This window comes from Ictidomys tridecemlineatus, unplaced genomic scaffold (genome assembly GCF_052094955.1).
Source record: "Ictidomys tridecemlineatus isolate mIctTri1 unplaced genomic scaffold, mIctTri1.hap1 Scaffold_58, whole genome shotgun sequence".
Taxonomy (NCBI): domain Eukaryota; kingdom Metazoa; phylum Chordata; class Mammalia; order Rodentia; family Sciuridae; genus Ictidomys; species Ictidomys tridecemlineatus.
The window spans coordinates 483,948-511,318 of NW_027523917.1; the positions used below are offsets into that span (position 1 = coordinate 483,948).

At 34.3% G+C, this 27,371-nt stretch overlaps 1 protein-coding gene across 10 annotated transcripts in view; it reads right to left on the reverse strand.

The window, feature by feature from the left end:
- Positions 1-536: 536 nt before the first annotated feature.
- Positions 537-27,371, reverse strand: part of LOC144374108 (transport and Golgi organization protein 1 homolog) — a 134,633-nt gene continuing 107,798 nt past the window's right edge. For 7 of the 10 annotated variants that reach the window (XM_078037051.1, XM_078037055.1, XM_078037060.1 and 4 more), the window contains 21 exons: positions 19,667-19,795; positions 17,368-17,389; positions 16,355-16,443; positions 16,038-16,115; positions 15,840-15,950; positions 14,702-14,773; positions 14,418-14,522; positions 13,652-13,774; positions 13,448-13,553; positions 12,379-12,434; positions 12,200-12,290; positions 11,890-12,028; positions 6,875-6,976; positions 5,948-6,008; positions 5,797-5,832; positions 5,653-5,720; positions 5,433-5,533; positions 5,114-5,251; positions 4,078-4,154; positions 2,348-2,498; positions 537-1,338 (listed from right to left, as the gene is read on the reverse strand). In XM_078037051.1, coding sequence (XP_077893177.1) covers positions 1,061-1,338; positions 2,348-2,498; positions 4,078-4,154; positions 5,114-5,251; positions 5,433-5,533; positions 5,653-5,720; positions 5,797-5,832; positions 5,948-6,008; positions 6,875-6,976; positions 11,890-12,028; positions 12,200-12,290; positions 12,379-12,434; positions 13,448-13,553; positions 13,652-13,774; positions 14,418-14,522; positions 14,702-14,773; positions 15,840-15,950; positions 16,038-16,115; positions 16,355-16,443; positions 17,368-17,389; positions 19,667-19,795 — 2,133 coding nt within the window. In that variant the 3' untranslated portion in view covers positions 537-1,060. The remainder of the gene's footprint in view (positions 1,339-2,347; positions 2,499-4,077; positions 4,155-5,113; positions 5,252-5,432; positions 5,534-5,652; positions 5,721-5,796; positions 5,833-5,947; positions 6,009-6,874; positions 6,977-11,889; positions 12,029-12,199; positions 12,291-12,378; positions 12,435-13,447; positions 13,554-13,651; positions 13,775-14,417; positions 14,523-14,701; positions 14,774-15,839; positions 15,951-16,037; positions 16,116-16,354; positions 16,444-17,367; positions 17,390-19,666; positions 19,796-27,371) is intronic. The other 3 variants (XM_078037057.1, XM_078037059.1, XM_078037058.1) reach the window with 3 other exon arrangements.

The following is a 27,371-nucleotide window of genomic DNA, read 5'->3' on the forward strand; positions in this document are numbered from 1 at the left end:
CAAAAAAAAAAAAAGAATTTAATTCAGCCCGTAGTTGCTGAGTAAAGACATTATAAGCCTTAGAGTTTCATTCATTCTTAGAGGATTATACTTTTCTAATTTTTTTATCATATTCCTTGAAAATCAGTGGGAAGGTATGGGAAAGAGAAGAGTGTGTTGTGTACATTTTTAAAAAGAAATTTCCTTATTTTTTATAGACACAACATACCACCTTATATTTTACTGTTACAATGCAATAATGGCAAAAGCAGTAGCTCTTGCTACAAATGTAAACTCATTCTCAGAAAAGCATTCTCACATGGACAGTGGTTAGAAAAAAGTACATGAATGTGCTACAAAAATAGAGCCACAAGACTTCTCACAAGTAAAAGAAATCCTCTGTAGAAGTCCACAGTTGACCAAGGTCCAGCCTCCTTAACAGTGAGCAACAGGGAATATGCTGCCAAGTCACTATCTTCAGTTCTGAGAGTGCGTTTACATGCTTCCCCAATGGCACAAAATCTCATGACGATCCAATGAATCAACAGACACTTGGGAAATATTAATAAACAATTTTTATGAACTATTACAACAAAGAACTTCAGCAAGAAGGAAAATGATGTTTATGATCTTTGAGTAAACATTTTTAGCCCAACAGTCTCTGCGACCAGATATTGAAAGAGAAAAAAAAATCAAGCTTATAAAACACCATTTCTCTGTTATCAACTGGAATACACTAATAATAGGATAATGGAAATACATGTTCTTAAAGCATTTCCACAGGAAATGTCCATAATTATGACATTCTAAATCATTTAGCAATTGTATATGCTACATTAACTAAAACAAAGGTATTCCTTATTGCACATTTTTAAATTGGAAGGATACTCTAGCTTAAGTGGGGGATATTTAGGGGGAAAATATTTTGGCTCAAAATGTATACTGCGCCAAGGCAGCTTCATTCTGAAAACATAAACCATTTAAAATAAACTTTTATATTTTGAAGCCAATAATCCTTTAACTCTAAGTGTCAGAGGTTAATTTTATGGGCCCTGTTTTTAAGGCCTGTGAACAGCCCTCACTACTCTTGAGAATTAGGTGGAGTTTCATCTTTAAAGCCTGAAGGCATTAAGTCTTTTGCAGCAGGTGGTGGCCCATAGTCTTGGGGACCATGAGTTGGAGGTGGTAATGGGGCACCAGGAATGAAGTACTCTCTTGGGCCAAATGAGCCTAAAGGTCTAAATGGTGCTGGTGCAGGTCCTGGAAAAAAATCACGAGGGTCAAAAGGCAAATCCCATTTTCCAGGTGTAACACCTGGTGCATATTCTCTGAAGCCTATTGGTGGACGCATACCAGGACCTGGAAAATAAAAAGGAAGTTATGTAAATACCAGAAATTTCTGAACTAGGGTGATTTCAAGTATGTTAATATAGTCTTTAATTTCTCCCAAGCCTAGAACATCAGCTGGTGAACATCCTGACTTGCCAGATGAGGCAAACTGAGATGGAACAAGTTTAGGTTATAGCCTTTGACCAACCAGCCATGAAGCAACATATTAAGGATTTAACATGGCTCTACCTAGCTCCAGGCTTGTCTTTTTTTCTTTCCCTACTATATAATTGCAGAATTATTTCTATCTCACAAGAGCTCCATTTATATTTGGAAGTATTACCATGACAAGATGATAGATTATGAAATAAGAACTTTACTACATCAAAGAAATTTTGATAAAAGGAAATCTCACTATCTATTACTGTATCCATTAAAAATTCATGAAGTATTTCAGCATGGACTTTACACATGCCATCAGAATCAAGGTGCACGCATGCCCTCCTGGAAAAGGCCTTCCACAGCCACCTAATTAAACCAGGAACATTTATTAGGTCACTGTTAAATCCTCTTTAACACTTCCCTCTGACTTTTTTCAAGGTAAGGAGGGTTTGACTTTTCCTTTTCTATATTCTATAACCTATTGCTTATGCTTCCATTATGGGTGATTACAAACTTTATGTTATAGGATTTTCATATCTGTGACAAAATTTTAAGTTATGGCATGCGTCTCATCCACCTTTCCATCTATTGCAGTGCATATCAACAGATTTTCAACAAACATCTGCAGAAGTAATATTTCTGGCTTTTCTATATATAGCCCCTTATCCTTGTCTATGAGAGATAGCTATTGCCTATCTCAGTATAAGATTATGTAGTGTCCCATATGTCCCAGAAAACTGGAGGAAAAGTTAAAATGTACTCAGCTTTATCCTTTCATTGTTAAGACCTGAGATAGCAACCAACTGTTTTAGCAAGCAATAGAAGTGGAAGATGAATGTGATTTATAAGTCAATCACTACTTTTCAGATCATCATACCAAATGGTGGAGGAATTGGCCGAGGCCCAAAAGGCCCACCGAGCTGAAGTGGCGGTCCATACCAAATGGGAGGTGGTGGAGGCCGTCCCATCGGGGGTCCCATGAAGGGTACCCCTGAGAAAGGAGGGGGCCCTTTCATAGCCATATGAACCTGCAATTTAAGATTTGAAAGCAGTTAAAAGTTTTAAAATTCCTATGTATTAAGACAAAGTACCAATACCTATAAAAGCTAAAACCCAAAACCTGTCCAGAGAACACCATCAGTGCAACAAAACTCTACCCACCCCTCCTGTGTATTCCCACTGACAGCTTACAGAAGTTGGAAGGATGCCACAAGAGGGAGCAGTTTGTTACTGATTATATCTGCACAGGAAAGGGAAAGGCAAGAGGACTGGCAGGGGTTATTAACAGAGGTGATTTCTGACCAGTATGTCATGCTGTATTCACTACAATCTATTTCAAAGGGAGTCCCCCCATCCCCATCACTTCCCTTTCATCACAATAGCTCATTACTTCCATATTAAGAATGAACAGAATAAAATGAAAAATCCATTCTCTACTCATGTAATAATAGCTACTATTCTACTATATCTTCAGTAAGTCTTTCATATATTATTCAACCTCTGAGATCTTTAAGTAGACTGTCTTGTTTTAAATAAGAGGGAACAAAAGCAAATGGGATATCATAATTTGTTGAAGGCCACACTGCATATTAAAGAACTCAATCCCAGGTTTGCCTCCAAGCCATGCTTTTCCCACCTCTATTCCTCTCTAACAATGGGTCTTTGCTCTCTTTTAAATCTTCTACTACAAAGGGGTTTGGGGTCTTATCTAAGCTGCCCTTAGATTTCTCCAGAGATGTATATTCCAGGAATATATATACACTGGAACTTGAGAAGTATTTTCCATCACAGTGCTATATACACAAATTAGGAAGACAAGCCTTTAATATTTACTTTCATTTACTGTACACCATTTGAGATATTGATTTATCATTTCCTATGAGTAGTGGGTTTGAAACTAAACAATTAAAAATTTATTTTATTATAGAGCTGCAGAAGACCTACCAGATATAATAGCAACACAGTTACAAGAGAATACACTTATGTGAACAAATGAGACCATTTCTTGGGACTGGCTCAAGAAGTCATTTCAGATGATCATTGTTTCACAGAAAATCTGATACCAATCTAATTCAAATCACTCAAAATAGGGTTTGCACAAATGCAGGAATTCTTAAATAACATTCTTCCAAACAAAAATAAAAATGATGAATTATATAATTTATAATGAATTTACTTTGCCTTAGAACATTCAACACAAAACACCATATAAAGTTAGAGTGATAACTTTTCACATTCTGTAGTTCATTATAGTTGTACACACTTAAGCAACATTCCCAAGTTAAAGAGAAAAGTAAGCTCAATATTGCATGCAGTTTAAAGCAAACAAGATCAGTGTCATGCTCTGAATATCCTTCCCATAAATGCACAGAATAAAACCCAATTCAGTTCTCAACCTCTAAGTACTTACTCCAACTGGATGCTCAGTCAAAGAAGTAAGGGTGGAGACTGAGGGGGTCTCAGGTTCTTGGGGAACAGTTTGCTTTTTAAAAAACAAATGGGATAGTACAAATAGAACACAAAGAAGGATAAAGCAAAGAGCAAGTACTGTAGGAAAGCTACATGTTCCTGCATGACCACATGATTCACAGTAACTACAGAACTTACCTTGCCCTCATTCGTCACCTTAGCTGGAGAAGAACTTCTGGAGCTGCTGTTCATGTGAGCTGGACCACATCCTGAGTCTGTTAGAGATCAAAGAATGGATTCAGACTATTCTAACATGAAAAGAATAAAAATCCTCCATCCACAATTACAGATTCTTTGAAATTACTTGGTCCCTTTACCAGAGGCAACGGGTTTCCTAGATGCCTCAGAAGACCAGTACGAGGTAAAGGTCCATCCATTGACCTTGGGAAAGAAAGATCAGAGCCCTTGTATGTATTTTTCAGAAGAAATAAACCACTGGTGGACAGGTCAGGATTCAACAATAACTAGAAAGCAACATGAAAAATGGGTTGCCCAGGGGTTGGTGTCATAGCTCAGTTGTAGAGTGTTTGCCTAGCATGTGTGAGGCACTGGGTTTGATTCTCAGCACACATTTAAAAAATAAATAAAGATATCATGTCCATCTACAATTAAAAATATTTTTTAAATGGGTTGCCCAATACGTAAATCACAATTTATGAAGAGACTTAAGTAAAATAAAGAACTGCCTTGGGTTGATAGAACAGGAGATTAATAAGTACTGGTCCTAAACTTTAAGCTATAGACTTAAAGTATGTGTAGGCTGGCTTTTCTTTAGTCTGTATAACCTGACTTCCAATCTTACCAAGACTACAGTCCTATTTAGAATTTGAAATAAGATTCAGTATTTCATGTTGGAAATAATATGTATGCTACATAAAGTTTAAGGCTTTTATAATATTTGGGAAAGGAACACCATAGAGATTTAATTTAAAGATAAAGGTTTACACTTCGCAGTGTAAAATTTAAAAGAAAAAAACAATACAGGGACCTCCAGGAAAAAAAAAATGTTTTCTATTCTAGAACAGATTTTCCAGAAAACATTCACTAAGATAAAGTAAGAAATTATCTTCTATATATTGTACAGGCCCAAATTCAATGTTTTCATTAGAATATTCAAAAGGGGAAAAAAAAAACCTTGAAGCAGTTTACTATAAAGCAACATGTGAATGCTCACCAAATCCGTTTCTAGGCATATCTTTTTGATTAAGAGTAGCAGAAGGAGGTCTCCCAGCTGGCTCTGCTGTCAGTGGAGGGGAACATTCTCCACCATTCATGGGGGATGGACCAAAAGAGCCATTATGGATCAGTGGACCTAAAGAAAACAATGCCGTGTTACTACTTTAAGGCAGCCTTCTCCCTGACACCAACCCTCACCTCCTGCTTTAGCAAATCATTCAGATTATTTCATAACCATTACACACAGAAATAAAAAGTAATTTACATACATTCTGCACCAAGAAATAAAATAGCTCCTTTTACAAAGTGCCCCCTACCTCTCTGAGGAGGATTTTGTAAATCTGGTCTTCCCAGCATAGGTTTTACAATCCCGGGTTCATCTTGACGCACTGCGATCTTTTGGGTCATTTCCAATAGTCTTGAATATTGAGAAAGAATGGACTGAATTATGAAACAGCAATCTATTCCTTCATAGATAATATCTAGCATAACCTTAAAACACTATAAAACATATAGGAAGATACCAAAATCACATACTTCTGTCTCAAATTAGCAACTTCCCTTTTCTCTTCAGCTATAGCTCTTTCTGCAGAATGAGCTTTGAGCTATTAAAGAGAAAATATTCAAATTCAGTTGCAGTAGGCTATGCACAAAATAAAGAAAAGGGGGAAAAAATCTTACCCAATTATCATGAGCTTTCTTCTCATGCATAGCAATCTGAAAAAGACAATACATTAAAAAATATGTTTTTAGGGACTCATTATAATAGCCTATAATTGTCTGTATTAGATATCAAGAAATTCTGCAACTACAGGACAGTATTAATTACTACCTGGTTTGTAAACGAGTGCTTGGTTTTCTGTAATGCTTCTTCCATCTCTTCAATTCTCCGCCTAAGAATTACAACAATTGAATAACATTTGAAACATTTCTGACCATTTTCCCTTTATTCCATCAGCTATACTTTTAAAGACTTTATCATACATAAGAAAAACATTTCTATAGTTATATGAATCCAGTGTGATCAAAACTAATACTACAGGCCAGGTGCAATGCCACATGCCAGTAATCCCAATGATTGGGAAGCTGAGGCAGGAGGATCACAAGTTCGAGGTCAGTCTCAGCAATTAAGTGGGAACCTATGCAACTGAGACCCTGTCTCAAAGTAAAAAAAAAAAAAAAAAGGTCTAAGGATGTAGCTTAGTAGTAAAGCACCAAAAACAAATAAATAAATAAATAAAATAAAATAAAGACCCAATACTAATAACTTCTTTATCATTTAATTGCTAGAGATTCTGAATGATAAATTATAATTTCCTTAACTGTTCATCAGTGTGTTCTCAAGTAATTCTGCTAGAAATATCTTCTTCCTTAAAACTTTTTTTCTTTTTTTCAAATTATATCCATAAAAGATTTCCAAGGTCTATCAAATGCCACACTTTTGTGGGTCTTGATACATCACACAGCAAACTGATTTCTTAAAGAATTACTACAACATGCAAAACCCCCAGAACTATTTGCATTGACCAAGTTCCCTATGGTCTTGCCCATTGGGTATAAGTAAATTTTTGTTAACATTTTTCATTTGTAAAGTTGAAATTTATTTTTTCTCCTGTGTGAATTGAATGTATTCATATACTCTCGTTATTTATACTTCCATGCTATTTTCTTCTATCTACATAATGTAAAAAAAGATTAAAAAAGAAAGCCACCACTAGTTTATTAGACATTGACACCCTCCTTTAGAAACTAAACTCACTTGTAATTTTTAACTTCCTGTACAGCGGAAACCACCTTTTCATCTGCAGCTGACAGCCGCTGCTCTTTTTCTAGTCTCTCATATTCTTCTTGGCTCACTTTCCTAAAATAAAGCCAGTTATCAAATCAAAAGTTTCTCTCTGTGAATATCACTTCCCACAATTCTATAAAATGCTTAGGCACATAAAATAAGAATTCAAACCTGCAATTTTGTAAATCAAACTCTGGCAAATCACTTACATTTTCTAATTTTTCCTCTTAATTCTCTATTTACCAGTAAATAAAATAAATGTGAAAACAACATGTGCCCCAAGGGCAAGTCTCCTGTGTGTAAGATAATAAAAACTCACTTTACTTCAATGTGGAAGATCAGGACTGATAAACCTAACATAATTAAACATATTAGGATAAAGCAAGGGATAATTCTTTTCTCGTTTCTGCCATGGGTAGGACACTAAGTATATCTTTGTCATGGAGGAACTCTTTTCTCAATCCAAGACTGGTACCATAATAAAGATATAGTCACAAAAAATCTTCTAGAATATGTCTTTTAGCTATGCAATTAGCCACAGAACATTTTTCACACTTTAGATATATATTTCAAAAGAATTGCAATTAAGCAAAAAGACAAATCTGAGTTTTGATAATGTCTGTCAACCAGAAAAAGAAGCCAAACTGACCCACCATCAGAGTATTATCTACTGACAAGTTTTAACTCTGATCATGAAACTCAAGATGTTCATCTACTGAGACAAAGGTAGCCACATTTAATGATTTCAAAAATACTATTTTCTGCTATCCTTGTACTACTTTAACCATAGTTCCAATTCAAAAGATAATTAACTTGAAACTTAATTTTCCATAAATCAGAAAAACTATAGTAAAAAAGGATTATTGATACCAAATAGAAAAAGGGGATTATATATTCTTATATAGCTTCTCATTTAATTCTTTAGCAAGTATTTTATGAGTGGCTATAATATACTAGTTACCTTGTAAGATGCTAAAGAATAAAAGAGCTCACTGTTTCAGGTATAAATGACGCCTAAAGGAATATAATAATTTTCCCCACTGGCTTAAGAAGGAATATGGAGAAAACTGAATCTTGAAGGACAGAGAGAATTTTGTTTCCAATTACCAAAGAGTTAGTCTGAGAGCACTAAGAACAATCAAAACATCTTTATAAGAATATAAAATTGTGTTTGAAAGGATACAAGCTAAAAAGGTAGTGAAGATATATGTATGTGGCCAAGATCCATTAGAAAAAGGAATCTCAGAATTACAAGTAAAGCTGGCACTTTAAGGTACTTTTCTCCTAGGTTTACCCACATATTGAAGATAACACAAAGATATAATGAGTCTGAACTAAGCCTTCATCAAATTCCTGGGCTTAGAGGAAAAAAGAAGTGTTTGGGGCTACAAATAAAGGGACCCTTAATAAAAGCCCTAGCCTTTGAGTTTAGATTAGAAAGTACTGCACACTTAAGTGATGAACAGGCAAAAAATCCAAAAGGAACAATACTGAAACATTGGAAAGACAAGTCATTTTTGAATTATCTTAATTGCTGACTAAGTTTGAAGTGACAATCTTACTCAAGTAACCTCAACACTTTTCTATAAGAAGATAACTTCATCTTAGTCCTCAAATTTCATGTATAATTATCACAACAATGTTAGCCAATCAAAACTGACCAGACACTCCATAAGACAAAATTCTGTGAGAAAAATCCCACAGAAAAGGAAACCACCTAATGGGGTTAACCGCACATGTTTTAAAATCACTGTGCTTTATATAGTCAAAAAAGTAAAGTCAAGATTATGAATTTCAGGTCTGGGAATATAGTTTAGTTGGTAGAGTGCTGCCTTGCATGCACAAGGCTCTGAGTTCAAACCCCAGCACCACAAAAGAGGAAAAAAAAGATTATGAATTTTGTCAAAGGATTAGAAACTATAAAACCAAGAAATAGTTGGGTGTGGTAACCTACATACAGTCGAAGATACTTGGAGGCAGAGGCAGAATGATGAGATTAAAGATAGCTTGGAAAGCAGTAAGACACTAGTCCCTTATGAGAAAGAGCAAGGAGTCTGGGGAGGTAGCTCAATAGTAGAGCACATGGCTCAAGGTCCTGGGTTTGAGCTGTAGTACTGAAATAGGACTGGGGTTGTGGCTCAGTGGTGAAGCACGTGCCCCACATGTGTGGGGCACTGGGATCAGTCCTCAACACCACATAAAATAAATAAAATATTGTGTCGGGCTGGGGATGTGGCTCAAGCAGTAAGGCGCTCGTCTGGCATGTGTGCAGCCCGGGTTCAATCCTCAGCACCACATACAAACAAAGATGTTGTGTCCGCCAAAAACTAAAAAATAAATATTAAAATTATCTTTCTCTCTCTCTTAAAAAAATCCTATAAAAAATAAAATAAAATATTATGTCCATCTACAACTAAAATAATATTTTAAACCCTGAACTTTTTAAAATCCTAAACTCAATGAATGATTTTAACAACAGATTTGGGAAGTAAAATAAATCCTACTGCTTTTAAGACAGGTCAGAAGAAAATATCCAGAAGAAGTAAATCCAGAATGTAGGAGGCAGGGGAAATCAAATTCTAATATGCATTATTATAATCAGAAGAGAGAATGAGGTAAAATCAACATTTAGAAAAAGACTCGAAAATTCAAGAAATGTTTAATGGTCCCAAGCAACATAACTGCAAGAGGAAAAAGTGGGTGGGGTGGGGAAAACTACACCTAGGCACTTCCCAATACAACTGTTAAAAAAAGAGAGAAATGACTACAGGAATTAGGGGAGGGAGATAAGACCAAACAACAATGATAATGGACTCCTTAAAGAAAAAAAATTAGGGCTGGGGATGTGGCTCAAGCGGTAGCGCGCTCGCCTGGCATGCGTGCGGCCCGGGTTCGATCCTCAGCACCACATACCAACAAAGATGTTGTGTCTGCCGAGAGATAAAAAATAAATATTAAAAAATTCTCTCTCCCTCTCTCTCTCTCCTCTCTCACTCTCTCTTTTAAAAAAAAAAAAAAAAAAAAAAAAAAAAAAAAAAAGAAAAAAAATTAAAACAGATGGTAATTAATTGGATATTTTCAAATTGCTAAAACTAAGTAACAGTCAAAATTCAGTAGCCAAAAGAAAGATCCTTTAAAAATGGAAACTGGTTTTAACTCTAATCATGAAGTTCATGTCAACCTAATACAGATTATAAAGGTAGCAATATTTAGTGGATAAAATACTATTCCCTGTTTATCCTTGTACTACTTTGATACACTAATCAAATCTATCATTAAAGGACAATGTTCAAATAGAATGAAAATAATTTCAAATAAGAAACCAACAGTGTAGAATGCAGAACTACAGAAACTTTAAATATGTGTATAAATTGAATGAATATCTTGTGGAGTTCACAGTATATGAAGTACTAACATACGATGCCACAACAGTTATCTGATTCAGGAGCTACTTAAAGCCCATAAAAACAAGTAATAAACCTATTAATCTATGTCAGGTTTTTATTAAATCCAGAATATATACCAAGGCCTTTAAATTATGAGAAGATGAATAAAATTATAATTATAATTATATAATTATAATTCCATTATAATTTATGATTACATCAAGCTTATACAGGTGATGAGGAAAATAATTAAAAATATTTAAACTATTAAAAAGATACAAGGAAGAAAAAAAGAACAGGTCATCAAATAGAAAGCAAATTCTTCATAAACCACAGGCACATATTGACATGGACAGACTTATATTTTAGAAAGTCCACTCAAGCGGCTATAGAGAAAATTACTAAGAATTTGAAATAAATTATATAAAAATATAAATAATGGAGAATGAAGACAGATGACCTAGGTTAGAAACAGAAAAGATGACACAGGCATGAACTAACATAGTACCTGGGGATGAGAAAAAAAAGAGTACAAACCACAGATGATGACTGAATGAATTTTGGAGGAGTTGAGGAAAATAGTGCTACAATTTAACTGCATTACAAAGAAAATTAATTGCCATTTAGGTCATTCATATTACTAGTAGGGACAGAGAAAACAAGTGTTCTTTTGAAAAAAAAAAGTGATAAAATGAGAAATGTTTCTTTGAAACAGGCCAGGCATTTAGAACTGGCCTGAACAAAAATTTGAGATTCTAAAAAGGTCGCTTGGAGATCACAGAATTTTAGAAAAGTTAATGGAAAGGTTTCAATATTTAATGCATTAATTAGGCAACAGAAGTCAAAATACCTAAAAATAGTTAGGTCTATAAGAAGGTCTGTCTTTGCTTTAACAAGATATATATATATCTTGTTAATAAATCAGGTGCAAACAAATAAAATCTGACACACAAAAAAACTATTTTTAGAGAATTCAAGTATTTTGTGGATTAAAAACTTCAAATGAACTTCCAAAAAATAACTAGCTCCACACTGAGAAGATTAATATATAAATATATACTACAAACAAGTACTTCTGTAATCGTAACTCCTAAAATCCTTGCCACAGTTCAATTTTTAGTGTGAACATCTGAGATACTCAAGTCCAAAACTTGTACCATCAATTAGTAAATATTATTCCTTTTTGAAGTTTTTATTCTACTAAAACATGTCATTCCAAAACACTCAGTATTTTTAAAGGTCCAGAGTTAGAGATACAAGTTCAAAATATTAGAATTACATAACTGATCACAATGAAAGGAAATTAAAATAAATAGTGGGATCACAGAAAGGGTCTAGATCTTTGAAAGGTATTTCCACATCAGTGACTGTTAATACCAGTTTACCACTTCTTGCCTTCATATGAATTTGACAATCGATTACGATGTCCTCACAGCCTTAGTTTATGGTTCCAACTACCTCAGGACTCTTAAGACTGATGATGGAAAGAAAAATGCAACTTATAGGAAACAAAACAAAGGAAAAAAGACAAATCTCTACTAGATAAAATTATCTGTTAGTTCACACAATCATAACAATAACAAACAATGGAAATCTTACTTTTTTAGTGCCATCTCATTTTGCTGGTAGAGTTCATTTAAAATCTCCACTTTCTGCCTAAGAGTTTTGCATTCCTCTTCCAGTCCAACTTTAGAAGACCGTAGTGAATTGCAGTCACTTTCTAATTTCTTTATTTGGTCTGTAAAGGATAAAACAGCTTATCTCTATATGTGTACAAGGACTTAAGAACTTGTTTGAGGGAGTAGTGCCAAGAAAAGTAAGAAGCATGAAAGCAAGAAGCCATTCTTTATCTTTTCAATAAATTTTTAAGTCTTTCCAACATGGCAATTTCTTCTCAAGAAGAACCCACCTTCTAGATTACATTTTGTGGACATCGAGGCTCTTAGCTTAAGTTGTAAAAGTTTTAGATCCTCTTCAACTACTGATATTGTAGTTTTTGTCTAAAAATTGCAGAAAAGAGAGGTATTCTTAAAAGTGAGGCACAGGAAGAATTCACAGGTACTATGGGACTCTTACAAAGAACTATACCTGAGAGACATCCATCATCTGCTTAATTTGATCTTTGATCTTCTCGTTCCGATCACCTAAAAAACAAAAGACTTTAGCTTTTTCTTTCCTTACTTTTAACTCTATATTCTCCTAACTTCCCTAAACTAAAGAATGATTGTGTTCAAACACTGGAAGAAAAAAATCAATTAAATAATTATACTGATTAGACTAATGACTTTTAAGAGAATTGCAAGCTTAGATTTAAAAAAAAAAAGAGAGAGGTGAATTTCAGACTGGGGTTGTGGCTCAGTGGTAGAGTGCTCACCTAGCATGTGTGAGGCACTGAGTTTGATCCTCAGCATAAAAATAAATAAAAGTACTGTGTCTGTCTTAAAAAAAAAAGTGAATTTCTAGTTTGCACAACTAAAATGTTATCTATGCTATTCTTGTAAGATAAAAGCTTTTCTACTCTCTCAGATCTATCTTCACCTGGGCAATAAGTGTCTTGTTTAGAAAGATTCAATCCTCTATTTTCTCCCTGAATCTACTACCAGGTGTGGTTTGAAATACTTGCTATGTAAGCAATATCCAACTTGGGAGAAAACATCTGGAAATATTTTCCTCATCAGTAAACACTGTTACACTCCCTCTCTAGCTTTCTGATAGTCTCTAGCCTCTGTTCTCACAGCCTTAGTTTATGGTTCCAACTACCTCCGGACTCTTAAGACTGACTGTGGACTTAAAACCACAGAGCCATAGAGATGATGAGTATCAAAATCAAGTATCATCTGCATAAGTTAAGAAATAAATTTCTCTTACTGTACAATGTTCAATACTTAGAGGTATAGGATATGACTATTGTAGCTGCAGTGTACTTACTAGTTTTCAATAGGATAGAAAAAGTCAGTGTTCTTCACATGCCTATTGCTACATTATACCCCAACAACCCACCTCTGCCAATGCAACAGACATATCTATAGATCCAGTGATATGTGTCTACAACCCTGAAGCTTAAGAAAAAATTAAGCCAGCTGAAAAGTGGCATCTGTATACTTAATTAAAGACAGGAAAGCAAAAAAGGATTCAACCTCACTGAGACTGATCTTACCTGCTAACTCTCCATTGGTTAATTCATCTGACTCATCTCGACTTTGATCCTCAGATTCAGATTCACATTGAAACAGATTCAACTGTTTGATGTGATTAGTCAAAGCCTAGAAAAGAAGCAAAAGGTTGGAAGACTCTCGATTTTAATTCAGAAGATTTCAGGAGAATTCATGAGATGAAACATGTATTTGGAGTATAAACTTACATTAATAGTATCATCTTTTTGACTAAGAGCTACTTGTAAATCTTTCTGGGTCTTCTCAAATGATTTCATTTGTTCACTGAGCTCAGCGTGTGATGTACTCCAGTCTTTTACTTCCTGCTGCAACTGAAAAGTCAAAACACATGAATTCCTATGGGTTAGGGAGGGGTTTCTGCACTGGATATATCAGGACTACAAGACTTAAACAAAGAAATAGAGAGCAATACTCCTCGGTGGCCTGCCTCAATCGAGGGGGTTGAGACCTTGGTTAAGGAAGAGGGCAGAGTGGCCCCAACTCTCACAGCTGCAGTAAGAACATCAGAGCTATCAGGAAGTTGACCCTGTTTATTGCATTCCCCAGAAAATTGCTGCCAATTCAAATAATTTATCTCCAGCAGGAATGGCTGGGCACATATGACTGTCTCCTAAATTTAGATTCCTTATCATGTAATCTTCCCTTGGCCGGTGAATCAGTAACTATTCAAAAGAGGATCATAAAATACTTAATTTTCTGGTTTAAAAAGTTTCTTTGAGGCTATGCAAGTTAATAACTGATTGACATTTGATAAGGAAAGCAATAATCCAAAAATCCAAAACAGATGGAGACCATATATATGCACTCAATTTGGGGAGCATTGTTTAAACTTTGCATATCTAGAAAAGGTACTACATGAAAATTCCTTACCTCAGAAACAGATCCAAGAAAGATACAAGATAATGATATTCACTTCTCTAGTTTACATTATGTATGACATAAAATTTTCTTTACCTGCTCTTTCTCCTTCTTAAGCATGGTATTTTCTTTCTGAAGCTGACAGCATTTCAACTTCACCTTCTCTTCACGAAGCTTAGCTTCAGTAAGGAGAATTTGAAGCTAATGAAAAACACTACAGTTAGTGAATTAATTCCAAAGAAGAAACAAAGTTATACTTTCCCAAACAAGACATCATATAGTTCTCATTTTTTGCACATTTTAGCACACCTCAAATTTTTGGTCCGCAACAAAACTAAGATGTAGTATTAATATCCGTTAGCAATAGTTGGCAGCTTTACCTCTGAAAGTTCAGAAGTATTTACTGAAATGACATCTTTAAGCTTCTCTATAGATTTCTTATTTTCCATTATCTGCCAGGTGAAAACAGAACACAAAATATGCATTAGGATTTCAGTAGAAATACTGATATATATATATGTGTGTGTGTGTGGGGGGGGTGGGTGTGTACGTACACATACATATATATACTAAAAAAGATAAACACAACAAATTTTTTGTCAAGCCATCCCATTACATTTCAGGTAAATGCAGGGGATACAGCTTTGGACTAAGCAAAAAATCAAGAACTGAAAGAGATGAAGGAAAACGAAGTCATAAATATTTCATGGCATCCACAACCTTACTGTTTATGAGATAACCAGAAAAAAAGTTCAAAGTATAGAAAATCATAATGCAATAAGTAAATAAAATGTTTTAAAGCATAGAAAATTAACTAATTAATTACTGTTTCAAGTAAACCAGTTCAAATTAGTAATTTTTTTTCTAGTGATAGAGAAAAAAATTTCCCAAGATCATTTTTAAAATTTTCTTATCTGAAGTAAAAAATGATAAAATTTGAGGAAGAATAGACTAATCTCACATACAGAAGAATTCCAAAAAAATTATAAAGATACTTGCTCCTTAAGGAAGTGGACATAAATCTGCAATCTTTGTTTGCAATGCCTGGGATTGAATCCTGGGCCTCATGCATGCTAGGCAAGTGCTCTACCATGAGCTGCATCCTGAGCTTGTAACTCTTCATACTTTAACTGTGGGCTATGCATGGTAACTTCCAAAGAATACAATATGAAAAGGATTGGAAAGAATTTTTACAGTGTAGAAATCTGATAAATACTACCTCAGCTAGGTGATCAAGCTTACTTGGGGTAGGATATTTCAGAACACACTCTCTACCATCTTTTGCAACTTTTATGTAATTACAGAAACTTATAGAAATTGAAAATGAAATATGTAAGTAAAAATTTTTTAAGTTGTTGTATCAGTACTTAAAAGTTCCACAAAATGGGCAGAAGTGGGTTCAACTTCCTTGACTCCTAATCTTACTTTAGTTAACAGCTGGACTAAGTTCAACTTAACCAATTTTACAAAATATTTCAAAAGCCAAATTGCAGTAATACTTAGCAGCAAAACTCTTACCACGTCCTGATTCTTAGCTTTCTGTTCTCTCTCAGATTCTAACATAACATGAAGACTTTTAGCTCCCTCATCCAGAAGTTCTTTAGCTTTTTCAAGAAGCTTCATTTTATCCTGGAAAAAAAAGGTGTCAAGATTACTCACTCATTACATTTACTTTTGAGTTTAGAATGTAATTCCCCCCAAAGAAGGGATTTTTACCTTATAATTAGTTGCTTCATCAGAAAGAATCATATTTTGTTTCATGGTCTCTTGGACCTGTTTCTTTGATTCCTTCATCTATGTAAATAAAGCATTCAGAATTAAGATACACAAATTATAGTGCTACCATACAAGTTACTTCCAGACAAGTGACCCTTTCCAGAAGAAAGTAGTACTTAATACATATGACTGTTTAGAATTTGGATGATTTGTAGGAAATAATGAAACAAAAATTTTAAAATATGATTTTAAATTAAAACAGGTAGGAATGATTCAAGCTAGAACCAAGGGAGAAAGAAACAAAAAAATAATTATACCTTCTGTTCATAATTTGACAATTTCTGCATTAGTTCTTCATTTTCTTTCATGAAATTGTTCACCTTTTTGGAAATTTGCTGTTCATTGACTAGAAGGGGGAAATACACAAGATTATTACAATCACTAAATGAAATTCAATTACTCAATCTACTAAAAGCAAAGACATGTTATATGGTACTATGAGGAAATACTTCTTAGCATAACTATTATGCTTTTAAAAAGCAATCTATGCTTATTAGCAATAAGAGTATAAAAATTATTAGAATTTAAGAAAAATATAAGAACAATGATATTTTGCTGGGTGCAGTGGTGCACACCTGTAATCCCAGTGGCTCAGGAGGCTGAGCTAGAAGGATTCCAAGTTCAAAGCCAGCCTCAGCAAGAGCGAGACACTAAGCAACTAAGTGAGACTTGGTCTCTAAATATAGGGGGTTGGCGATGTGGCTCAGTAGAGTGCCCCAGAGTTCAATCCCAGGAACCCCTCCCATCCAAAATGATATTTCAATTTAAGCTTATTTCACAGATGGGAAATACAGTAAAGTGTTGTAGCTTGATATTCCCCCCTTCTCAAAACACTTTCTTTTCCGAAAATGGAATCATTTAATTCTTTGCAAAGAAAAACAGAAATGAAAACATACTGATTCACATTACCATTCTTCAAATTATCTACTCAATTACTTAATGCATGATTAAATCATTAACATAGAAATACTCTTCAAATGTAATACATCTGCATTACATCAATATTCAAAGTTAATCTGCCCCAAATTAAAACTTATCATCATCTCCCTATCCACAATTTGTTCCTCCTCTTTATCTCCTATCTCAGAGTTGGAACCATCATCATCTACTCTATTATCCATGCTAGCAACCTAGGAATAGTAAAATTTTCAGGAGGTAAAAAAGATAATAGACATTTAAAGTCACTGTATCTACTTCTAACATACATAAAACACACATCAAACACCAATACAAAGGGGTTATTACAAGTTTAAGAAACCTAAAAATTTACCTTGATATACTCTATCTTTTACCTAGAAGAGAGAAAAAAGATTAAATTTGATGTCAAACATCTGCTCAATAGAAACAGCATTCCTAAAACAACAGTCAGAATCATAACCAAGTGAGAATTTAATAACATTCTGGTTCAGGATAATAATTTATAGGATTAAAAATAAGTAAAGGTTAGCAAGCCTTTTAAATTTAATTGGTAGTGATATTTCATAAATAGCCTCTGACATAAAAACACTAAGATATGTACCTTATTTCACAGCAAAGATGTGTGTATGTGTGTGTATACTCAAAATCATTTACTTGACAATTCTAAATAACCAGGATAAAGTCTAGAAACAATGACTATTCAAAAGAAATCTGAGGAAACAATATTAAATGCATAATCTTTGTACTAAGATATGCCACTTTCACTCACCAGAAAACATCTTAGAACTCCAATTTAAATTTGGCTATTGGCTGAATTTAGAAACTAAGAGGCTACATCATCTTATTTCTGCAAACCACTAAATATATAGCAAGAAATCTGAAAGGAAAGACTGCTTGAAGAAAATGCACAAGCAATAAGAGAAATGACAATTAACATATTCTGGAAAGGACAAAAACAATCGTTTCCAAAAAACAGCAATAAACTACCTGATAATAAAACCTAAGCAGAAAATTTTTTAAAACATCACTAAATTTCTTTGTAACTTAGCATATTACTTGTCCTTTCAAATGTTATAAATGGTGATGGGATATTCAGATGTGTCCACGGATCATCCAGGGGATCTTCGTAACAGGAAATTGCATTCAGAAAACTCCAACACATAAAAAAATGAACATTTCTTTAATGTCATAGCCTTGCTAACCTTTTACTCAAAATGAACAGAGGAAAATGGGAAGTAGCATAAAAGCAGTCATCTAAGGTAGGGAGACTAAAGTTTTAAAGTCAAATGCTGAAACTGAGGAGCAACAAGCTAGGAACCACATCCCACATAACCTAGTGAAAAGAGAAACAGGTACGAGCATTCTTGAAATGAAAGAAACAAGAGAGAGAAATATAAAATGTTTTCATGTTTTTCTCTTCTCTTTATCCTTCTATTTCTTTTTTACTTTTAGCTGAGAAAAAGTTCAATGAGATTAGAAAATTCCTCACAGGAATCCAGGCAAACAATTCTTCTATTTAAGAAGGGAATACTTTCTAAGAGATTTTACACTCAATTGTACAAGGAGAGGAAACTTATCTTAACAATGATATGTCTGAAATAATTAAGAAATCAGAAAAAGAACACTCAGATTTGAAAAGATTTGTATCCAATGTTTTTGGCCTCTTTAACTGTTAGGCTTTTCATATGCAAAGTCCATTTACCTAAAATAATTTTCTTCCAATTATGTTAAATAACTATGAAACAGAATGACCTACAGTACAAACATAAGTATGTATAAGTATATATATATATATATATATATATATATATATATATATATACACACACACACACACACACATATATACACACACACACACACACACTTATACATATATGTACACACATACACAGAGATAGACTAATTCTGCTCAGGAAAAAAAAAACCTTAATGAACAAAACATTTAATGGATTTTTGGACAACACATAATCTATACTTCCAAATAAAAAGGTATTTTCTGTACATATGATCAAATCATAAAATCTGGGAAAAATTTATATAAAAGACTGGAAAAATTATATCATCTCCTTTTTCTCATTTTACTGTATTTCTTTGCAGCATTTCCCCCTGTTTGTATGTTTATATTAACATACAGTTCATCAACATTTAAATCTTAGTTTCTGCTTTTTTTTCCCACTTCACATTTAATTGTGAGCATTTTCTGTACCTCAAAGCTTTGAAATAAATAAATCTGCCTACTATTCCACTAATCGAACATACAATAACCCCTAAATGAATTATGTTGTGCTAAGTCTTCAATCTAATACACTGTTCCATTGAAAAACATTACCAAAATCTTCAAAGCATAGTTATTTCTTTAAGATAGATTACTAGACATATATGCTACATAAAAGGATATTTATCTAACCTATCCCATCTTTTATCCCACTTTTAAGACTTCTGATACATATGAAACTACTGGTCAGGATGGCTGTAAGAATTACCAGTTCTACCAACTGCACCCACACTAAATTATTTTATAATGTTAGTTTGACTTAAACCACTATTTTGTGTTTTAGCAATTGAAAAAGAAAAAAGGGGGGGGCAGTGACTATATAAAATAATCCTTGTGCTTATGTGCTAAGGTATAAGTAAGTTAATTTACTCACAAGAGCAGTTCTCCAAGAGAAAATGACAAAGGATACAATCCCAAAGAAAACAGCGAATACTACAGGCTTCCATGGTAGTCCATAAAAATCAGGCCCAGGTTGAGTATCATCAGGCAATGTAGTAAACAGCTTAAACAGACAAATTAGAAAAAATGGAAACCTTAAATTTATAACAAAACAGTCACAAAGAATCATGGCAATTCTAAACCAACTTCCTCATCAGAAATCCACCTCCTCAATATTTTCCAATAGCTTCTTCAAGAGAGAGGATACTGGCAGTCTCATATTTTTTGTTCGCTTCCAGTGTTTTCAAGTATAATGAATCTAAATACTTTTTAAAAATATTTATTTATGTATCTTTAGTTTTAGGGTGGACACATTGTTTTGTTTTTATATGGTGCTGAGGATCGAACCCAGTGCCTCATGTATGCTAGGCAAGCGCTCTACTGAACCACAACCCCAGCCCGAATCTAAATACTTTAAATTGAGCATACATTTCCAGTTTGTAACTGGCCCTATATCATCACATTGTCTAACACCTGGCTAGAATCCCTCTGGATCATTCTTTTCTCTTAGATAACCTGGTTTTTATAATTTAAAATATTCATTTAAGGGGCTGGGATGTGGCTCAAGCGGTAGCGCACTCGCCTAGCATGCGTGCGGCCCGGGTTCGATCCTCAGCAGCACCACATACCAACAAAGATGTTGTGTCCGCCGAGAATTAAGAAAAAATAAATAAATGTTAAAATTCTCTCTCTCTGTCCCCCTCTCTCACTCTCTCTCTCTTTAAAAAAAAAATATAAAATATTCATTTAAGACAAAACTTAAATATATGAAAGAACTAATTAATTTTATGGCAACAAATAAAAACAATGACGATATATGTATAAGATTTTTAATCTTACTTCCATTCCACTCTTATATACAGATACGTGACATGTAATTTCAGACAACTCTTGAAAACTGGCTTAGATAAACTTCTCTGAATTTAACATCCTTCTATAAAATTCAGAGCCTAATTTTAAATGGTTGCTCAAAGGCAGTGCAGTAAACACCTGCCAACTCTTCCCTGTTTTCACCGCCCTCTACATGTAATATGAGATAACTGTCACTTGGGCCCAATTCCCCAGCAGTCTCCTTAGGGAAAAGACCCGTAGTAACATTAGCTGTTTGGATTGTTGGCTGCATTTCAGAACATACCATGAGGTTGTCACCTCTATTCCGTCAAAAAAAAAAGTGCAAGTGGGGAAAGCTCAAGTACACTCTCACCGGCCTCGCTTAACCATACAGTCACGTCCTGCCTGCCTTGGGCCTGACACACTCCATTTCTCCGTCGCCACGACAGTCAGTGCACCCACTCCGCCAGAACTCAGCCACCCGACAGGGGTCCCAGGAGCTCTGGGTCCCCCAGGGAAACAGTGACAGAAGGCACAGTGGCAGGTACTGAGTCCATGGTGTAGGGACGGCTGAGTGGAAGCGACGCTTCCCTGCAGAACAGCACAGGACTCTCTCTTTCACCATTTCCTACTTCAGTAGGACCCAGCGCAGGGGGCGGGTACTGGGAGTGAACTTTGCCTTCCTCCACCACAGGCGCTTTCTGCCCAAGGCATGTAAAACCAGTCATCAGAGGAAGCCCCTGGGTGGACTGCAGTGAGCAGACAGAGGATGCTGAGGGGCGTGGCGGGGAGCGGGAAGAACCAACTGCGGAGCCCGGCGGGGGACAGCGCCAGTAGAGCCAAGCGGAAGAGTCCAAATGAAAGGACTCCAGAAGGAAAGAGGCTCACCTGTCCCCGGAACTGGGAGAGGACCGGCGATTTAGAAGGCCCTGGAGGAAGCCAGGGAAACTAGCAGAAGGGGATTATAGGCAGAGACTAGGAAAAAGGAGAAAGTCAGGCCTCCCAGCCCCTCCCAGAGCAAAACCCTTTTGTCAACGTGTTGAGACACCAGGTACCTACCTGCCCCCAAAAGTGCAGACAGAAGGGGAGAAGCTTCTCCTGCTCCCTTCTAAAGGACTACTGCTCGGACTGGGCTTTCCTTCTCTGCTCACTCTAGTCCTGTTACTTTCTCCAATTGTGGATGACACTCTTTTTAAAAAAGCCTAACCCTAAGGAATCAGGTCATTATCACCCCACGCCGGTGGCTTCATTTCTGGATGCCACATTTTAGGGTTGCATGACTTGTGGAAAAGAACAGAATCATGAATAGCCCGAAAAGCACGTGCTAAAAATTGAAGAAACTGGGGACATTTAATTTGGGGAGGAAATGAACATCTGTGGATCTTTAAAAATCTGTCGTCAAGTTGAATATAGTCAATTCAAAAGAACAAGAATAAGCAGGAAAGCACTGAAAAAGAAGAGCAATGAAGGGTACAGGGAGGGCAGACTATATAATTAATTCATGTACCCTCGTCCAAGCCCAGGAATACATAGAGATTGTGGCACAGAATAGAGAATCCAGAAACAGAACCAACTGGACATTTGGGGTACAATAAAAGTTAGTTTGGGGAAAATAGACTTTCTAATAAGTAGCGTTACCACATGGAAAATTATAAAATTGGATTTTTCTCTACTTATTCAAAAGATAAACTACAAATGGATAAGAAACATGAATGTAAAAATAGAAAATAAACAAGTACTAGAAAATATTAAGTGAAATTTTCTATGTATTATGAGTGGGCAAAACCTGCCTCATTGAAAAAATCTTTCCTGGCTGTATCTAAACCTGCTACACACACACACACACACGCAGTTTGACAATGACAAACTGAAAAAAAATATTTGCAACATATTATTGTCCAAAGAATCATGTTCCTGAAATATAAAGAACATTATAAATAAAATGGCCAGCAAACCTATACAAAAATGGGCTGAAGAAATAAACAGATCTCAGGAAAAGAAATGCAAATAGCTATAACATATGGAAACATGCTCTGCTTAGCTCATAATGAACAAAATACAAATTAAACCACACCAAGATACCATTTCTCACTTGCATTGGCAAGATCCAAACGTTTGACAACATACTCAGTAGGTGAGAGAATGTGGGGGAATATAAATTCTCAGACACTGCTAATAAGTATACAAAATGATACAACCCTTATGAATGAGATTTGGCAACATCTCCCAAAACTGCTTATATATTTACCTATTAACTCAACAATCCCACTTTTTTTTTTTAACTTTTTCAGTGCTGGGGAGGGTATCTTGGGCAAGTGCTCTACTGCTGAGCTATAGTCCACCAGCCCTAATTTCTAAAGATACTGGGAATACAACAACAAATGTTTAAAACTTGTATTTACAAAACTATGTTATTCAAGCATTAATTATAACAATACAAGATGGTCACAAAAGGCTGAAACAACCGTCATCAATGAAAGTTTTTGAATAAACCAAAGAAGAAAGAAAATAATTTTAAATACTGCTAAGAGCTGGTTTCCGGAATACATTTTTTAAAAATGAAGTAGAGAAAAATATTTATAGAATACTATTTGTATCTTAGAAAGTGAAAAAAGATGAATATATTATTTCTTATAGCTTTGAGGTAAAACTGACATGCAATAAATTACATGTATTTAAAGTGTGCAATTTGATGAATTTTAACATGAAATTATGAAATCACCATTATAATCAAGATAATATACACATCCTTTACTTCCAAAAATATTCTCATTCTCTAGATAATTTTGCCCTTTGTCACCCTTCTTTCTTGCCCCCCACTTTCCCATTCCTCCAGCAAAATGTCTTATCTTAATAGATTGCTTTGTATTCCTCAAGTTTTATGTGTATGGGATAATATATTGTATTTTCTATGGCTTCTCTTATTCAGCATAATTTGAGATTCATCTACATCAGTTTATCTATCATCTATTTTTATTGCTGAGTAGCATTTCATTACATGTACATACCACAATTTGTCTATCATCTATTGATAGACATTTGGATTTTTTTCCAGTTTGGGGCTTTTACAAATAAAATAGCCAAGAACACTGATATAAAATTCCTCCTATTGCTATATAACTTATCTTTTCTTTGGAAAAGAATGGTTGGATATGACTGGTGTATGTTTACCTTTTTAAGAAGGTGATTCTACCACTTTATATCCCCACCAGATGTGTACCCATCCAGTTCCTCCATCTCTTCTCCAACCACTCAGCACAATTGTCTTTAATATTAGATATTTAATAAGTGTGTAGTGGTAACTCTTATGCTTCAAAATTGCATTTCCCTGATAATTATGTCAATCATTTTTAATGTATTTACTATCTGTTTATCTTCTTTGATGAAGTGTTATTTTACAGGACTATATTTTTTTCTAATGCGTTCTAAGAGTTCTTCATATATCCTTGATGCAAGTCTTGATAAATGCTTTACAGTAATTTCCTCCCAGCTTGTGTTTTGTCTATTTCATTGACTTCAAAGTGTATTTTGAATTACAGAGGTTTTAGTTTGATGAATCCCACATTGTCAAATCCTTTTTAATGCTTTTGTTGTCAAATTTAAGAAATCTTTGCCAAACCTAAGTTCAACAAAAATTTTTCTCTTATTTTTTTTCCTAGAGGTTTTGTAGTTTTGAATTTAATATTTAAGTCTGTGAGTTAATTCAGGTGTCTAATGCAAGGCATGGATCAGTATTTTGCATATAAATATGCAGTAATTTCAGTACCATTTGCTGAAAAAACTTTCCATTCTCTACTTGTCTTTCCATCTTTGTCAATGACTGTTGCCATATATATTGTGTATCTATCTCTGAATTCTTAGCTCTGTTTCAATATGTTTTGTCTGCAATCCTGATTACTGTAGCTTTAGAATATTTTTTTTCCTCTTCGTATGGTACTAGGGATTGAACACAGGACCTAGCATATGCTAGGCAAGTCCTCTACCACTGAGCTACATCCCCAGCCCTAGATTAAGTCTTGAAGCCACGTTGCAATCAGCTTGTCATTTTCTACAAAACTCTGCAGGGATTTTGATTGGAATAATGTTGACTCTGGTGATTAAACTGGGATGAATGGACACCTTAGTCTTCTGACTCATAAATTAGGTATATCTCTCCATTTAGGTTCTCTTTAAATTCTATCAGCAATATTTTATAGTTTTTAATATATACATTTTAGTTTTTGCCACGTTTATGTTTAAATACTTCATATTTTTATTCTATTATACATGGAAATCTTTAAAATTTCAATTTCTAATTATTCATTGTTAATATATAGAAAATATAATTGCTTTTAGATGTAAATTTTATCTGTCAACCTTACAATAGCATTTTTCTAGATCATACCAGATTGTATCTATATATATTCATGTTATCTGAAAAGAAAGAGAATTTTATTTCTTCCTTTCCAATCTGAGTGCATTTTATTTCTTTTTCTTGCCTTAGTATACTAGCTATTTCCTTACTGCACCCCAGTACAATGCTGAATAGATGTAATGAGAGTAGACATCTCTGGTTTCTGATCTTGGGGAAAAGTATTCAATTATCAACCATTAAGTATGAGGTTAGTTGCATTTTTTCAGAGGATGTTTTAAGCTCCCTTCTATTCCTAGTTTGTTGTTTGTTTTTCTACATCAATAATCAATGCCGAGGGGCTGGGGTTGATACTCAGTGGTAGAGCACTTGCCTAGCATGTGTGAGGCAATGGGTTCAAATCTCAGCACCGCATATAAATAAGTGAATAAAATAAAAGTTAATCAACATCTAAAAAAATTTTTTAAATAATAATCAGGGCTGATTTTTTTTACATGTCGATGCGATTTATTGTCACCTACTTGTACATGCACACAAAATAACAATATAATTTGGCCAATATTACTCCCCAACATTTCCCCCCTCCGCTATATTTTTTAAATGCTTGTTTTGTATCTCTCGAGCTAAACACAAAGATTGTGCTTTTAGGTACACCAATGTGGTAAATTTCATTGATTTTCAAATGTTAAATAAATTTTGGATTCTTGACATAAATCCCCATCATCCATCTAGTTTTTGTCTATGATGTATTTTCCTTTTACATATTGTTGTATTTGACTTAAATTTTTGTTTAGAATTTCTGTACAGATTCATTGGAGATCCCATGAGAGGTATGTGGTTTTCTTTTCTTATTATATCTTTGTCTTGGTTTGGTGTAGTGATAACACTGGATTCATAGGAGAAATATTTCCTTGATTTAATATTCTACAAGGGTTTAGTATTACTACTACTATTAGGAATTAGTATCATTTCTTCCTTACAGGTTTAATTGGATCACCAATAAGCTATCTGGGTCTTATATTTTTTTCTTTGTAGAAAGGTTTTTACCTATACCTTCAATTTCTTTAATAGTCAACAAGGTTTACGAAATTGTCTGTTTTTCTTGAGTGAACTTTTGCAATTTGTGGCTTAAATAGAATTTCTTCATTTCATCTAAATTGTCAAGTTAATTAACATAAACTGTTCATAATATCCCCATTATCAGTCTAGTATCTGTGAAATCTGTAGTGATATCCCTTCTCTGATTGCGAATATTGGTAACCCGTGTCTCCTCTTTTATTTCCCTCACTAGATGTTGATCAATTTTATTCATCTTAAAGAACTAGCTTTGGGTTTCATTGATTTTCTCTTATTTTCCTTTTTTTAAAATTTTACTGACTTATGGTCTTTATTATATCTTTTTTTCTTGCTTACTTGGAGATTAACTTATTTTTCCTTTTCTAGTTTCTCATAGTAGGAACTAAGTCAATGACTGGAGACTTATTTTTTAATAAAGCTATCTTGGGCCTGGTAGTGCTATAAATTTTCCAATAACACTTTAGAGACATTGCACAAATGGATATGTTGTTTTCAGTTTTATTCAACTCAAAATATGAATTTCTTCTGATTTATTTGACTCAAAAATTATTTAGCAGTGGGGGCTAAGGTTGTAGCTCAGTGGTAAAGTGCTTGCCTCACATGTGTGAGGCACTGGGTTCGATCCCCAACACCACATAAAAATAAATGTACTGTGTTGTTCATTTATACCAAATATATATATATATATGATAGATAGATACAGATATACATATATATATATATAGATAGATAGCAGATAGCAGCCTGGCACTTAAGTTTTCAAATATTTGAGAATTTTCCAGATTTTTCCATTATTGATTTCTCATTTTATTGTGTTCAGAGATTAAGCTTTGCCTGACTTTGAATACTTTTATATTTACTGATAATTTTTTTAAGATCCAGAATATAGTTTATCTTGGTAAATGTTCCATGTGCACTAAGCTCCTTGGGGGTTTTCTATGAATGTCAATTAATTTCAAATGGATGGATTGATTATGTCATTCACACTTTCTACAACCTTACTTTTATTTTTCGTTTTCTGCCAATTGCTGAGGAGAGGATATTGAAATCTCTAAATGTAAGCTATAGGATTCATCATTTTCCTCATAATTCTATCAATTTTGATACTTCATGTATTTTGAAGGTCTAATATTAAAAGTACAAGCATTTAGGTTTATTATATAATCTTGATTGATTCGTTTATCATTAGGAAATAACTTTCTTTAGTCCTGATGATATATTTTGCCCCACAACCTCTTTTGGTTTAATGTAGCTACTCCAGATTTCCTTTGACTAGTGTTTAACATGAGATACCTTTTTCAATCATTTTAATTTTGACTTCTTTGTGTCTTTCTATTTACAGTGTTATTCCCTTAGACATCTATTTGGGTCTTGCTTCTTT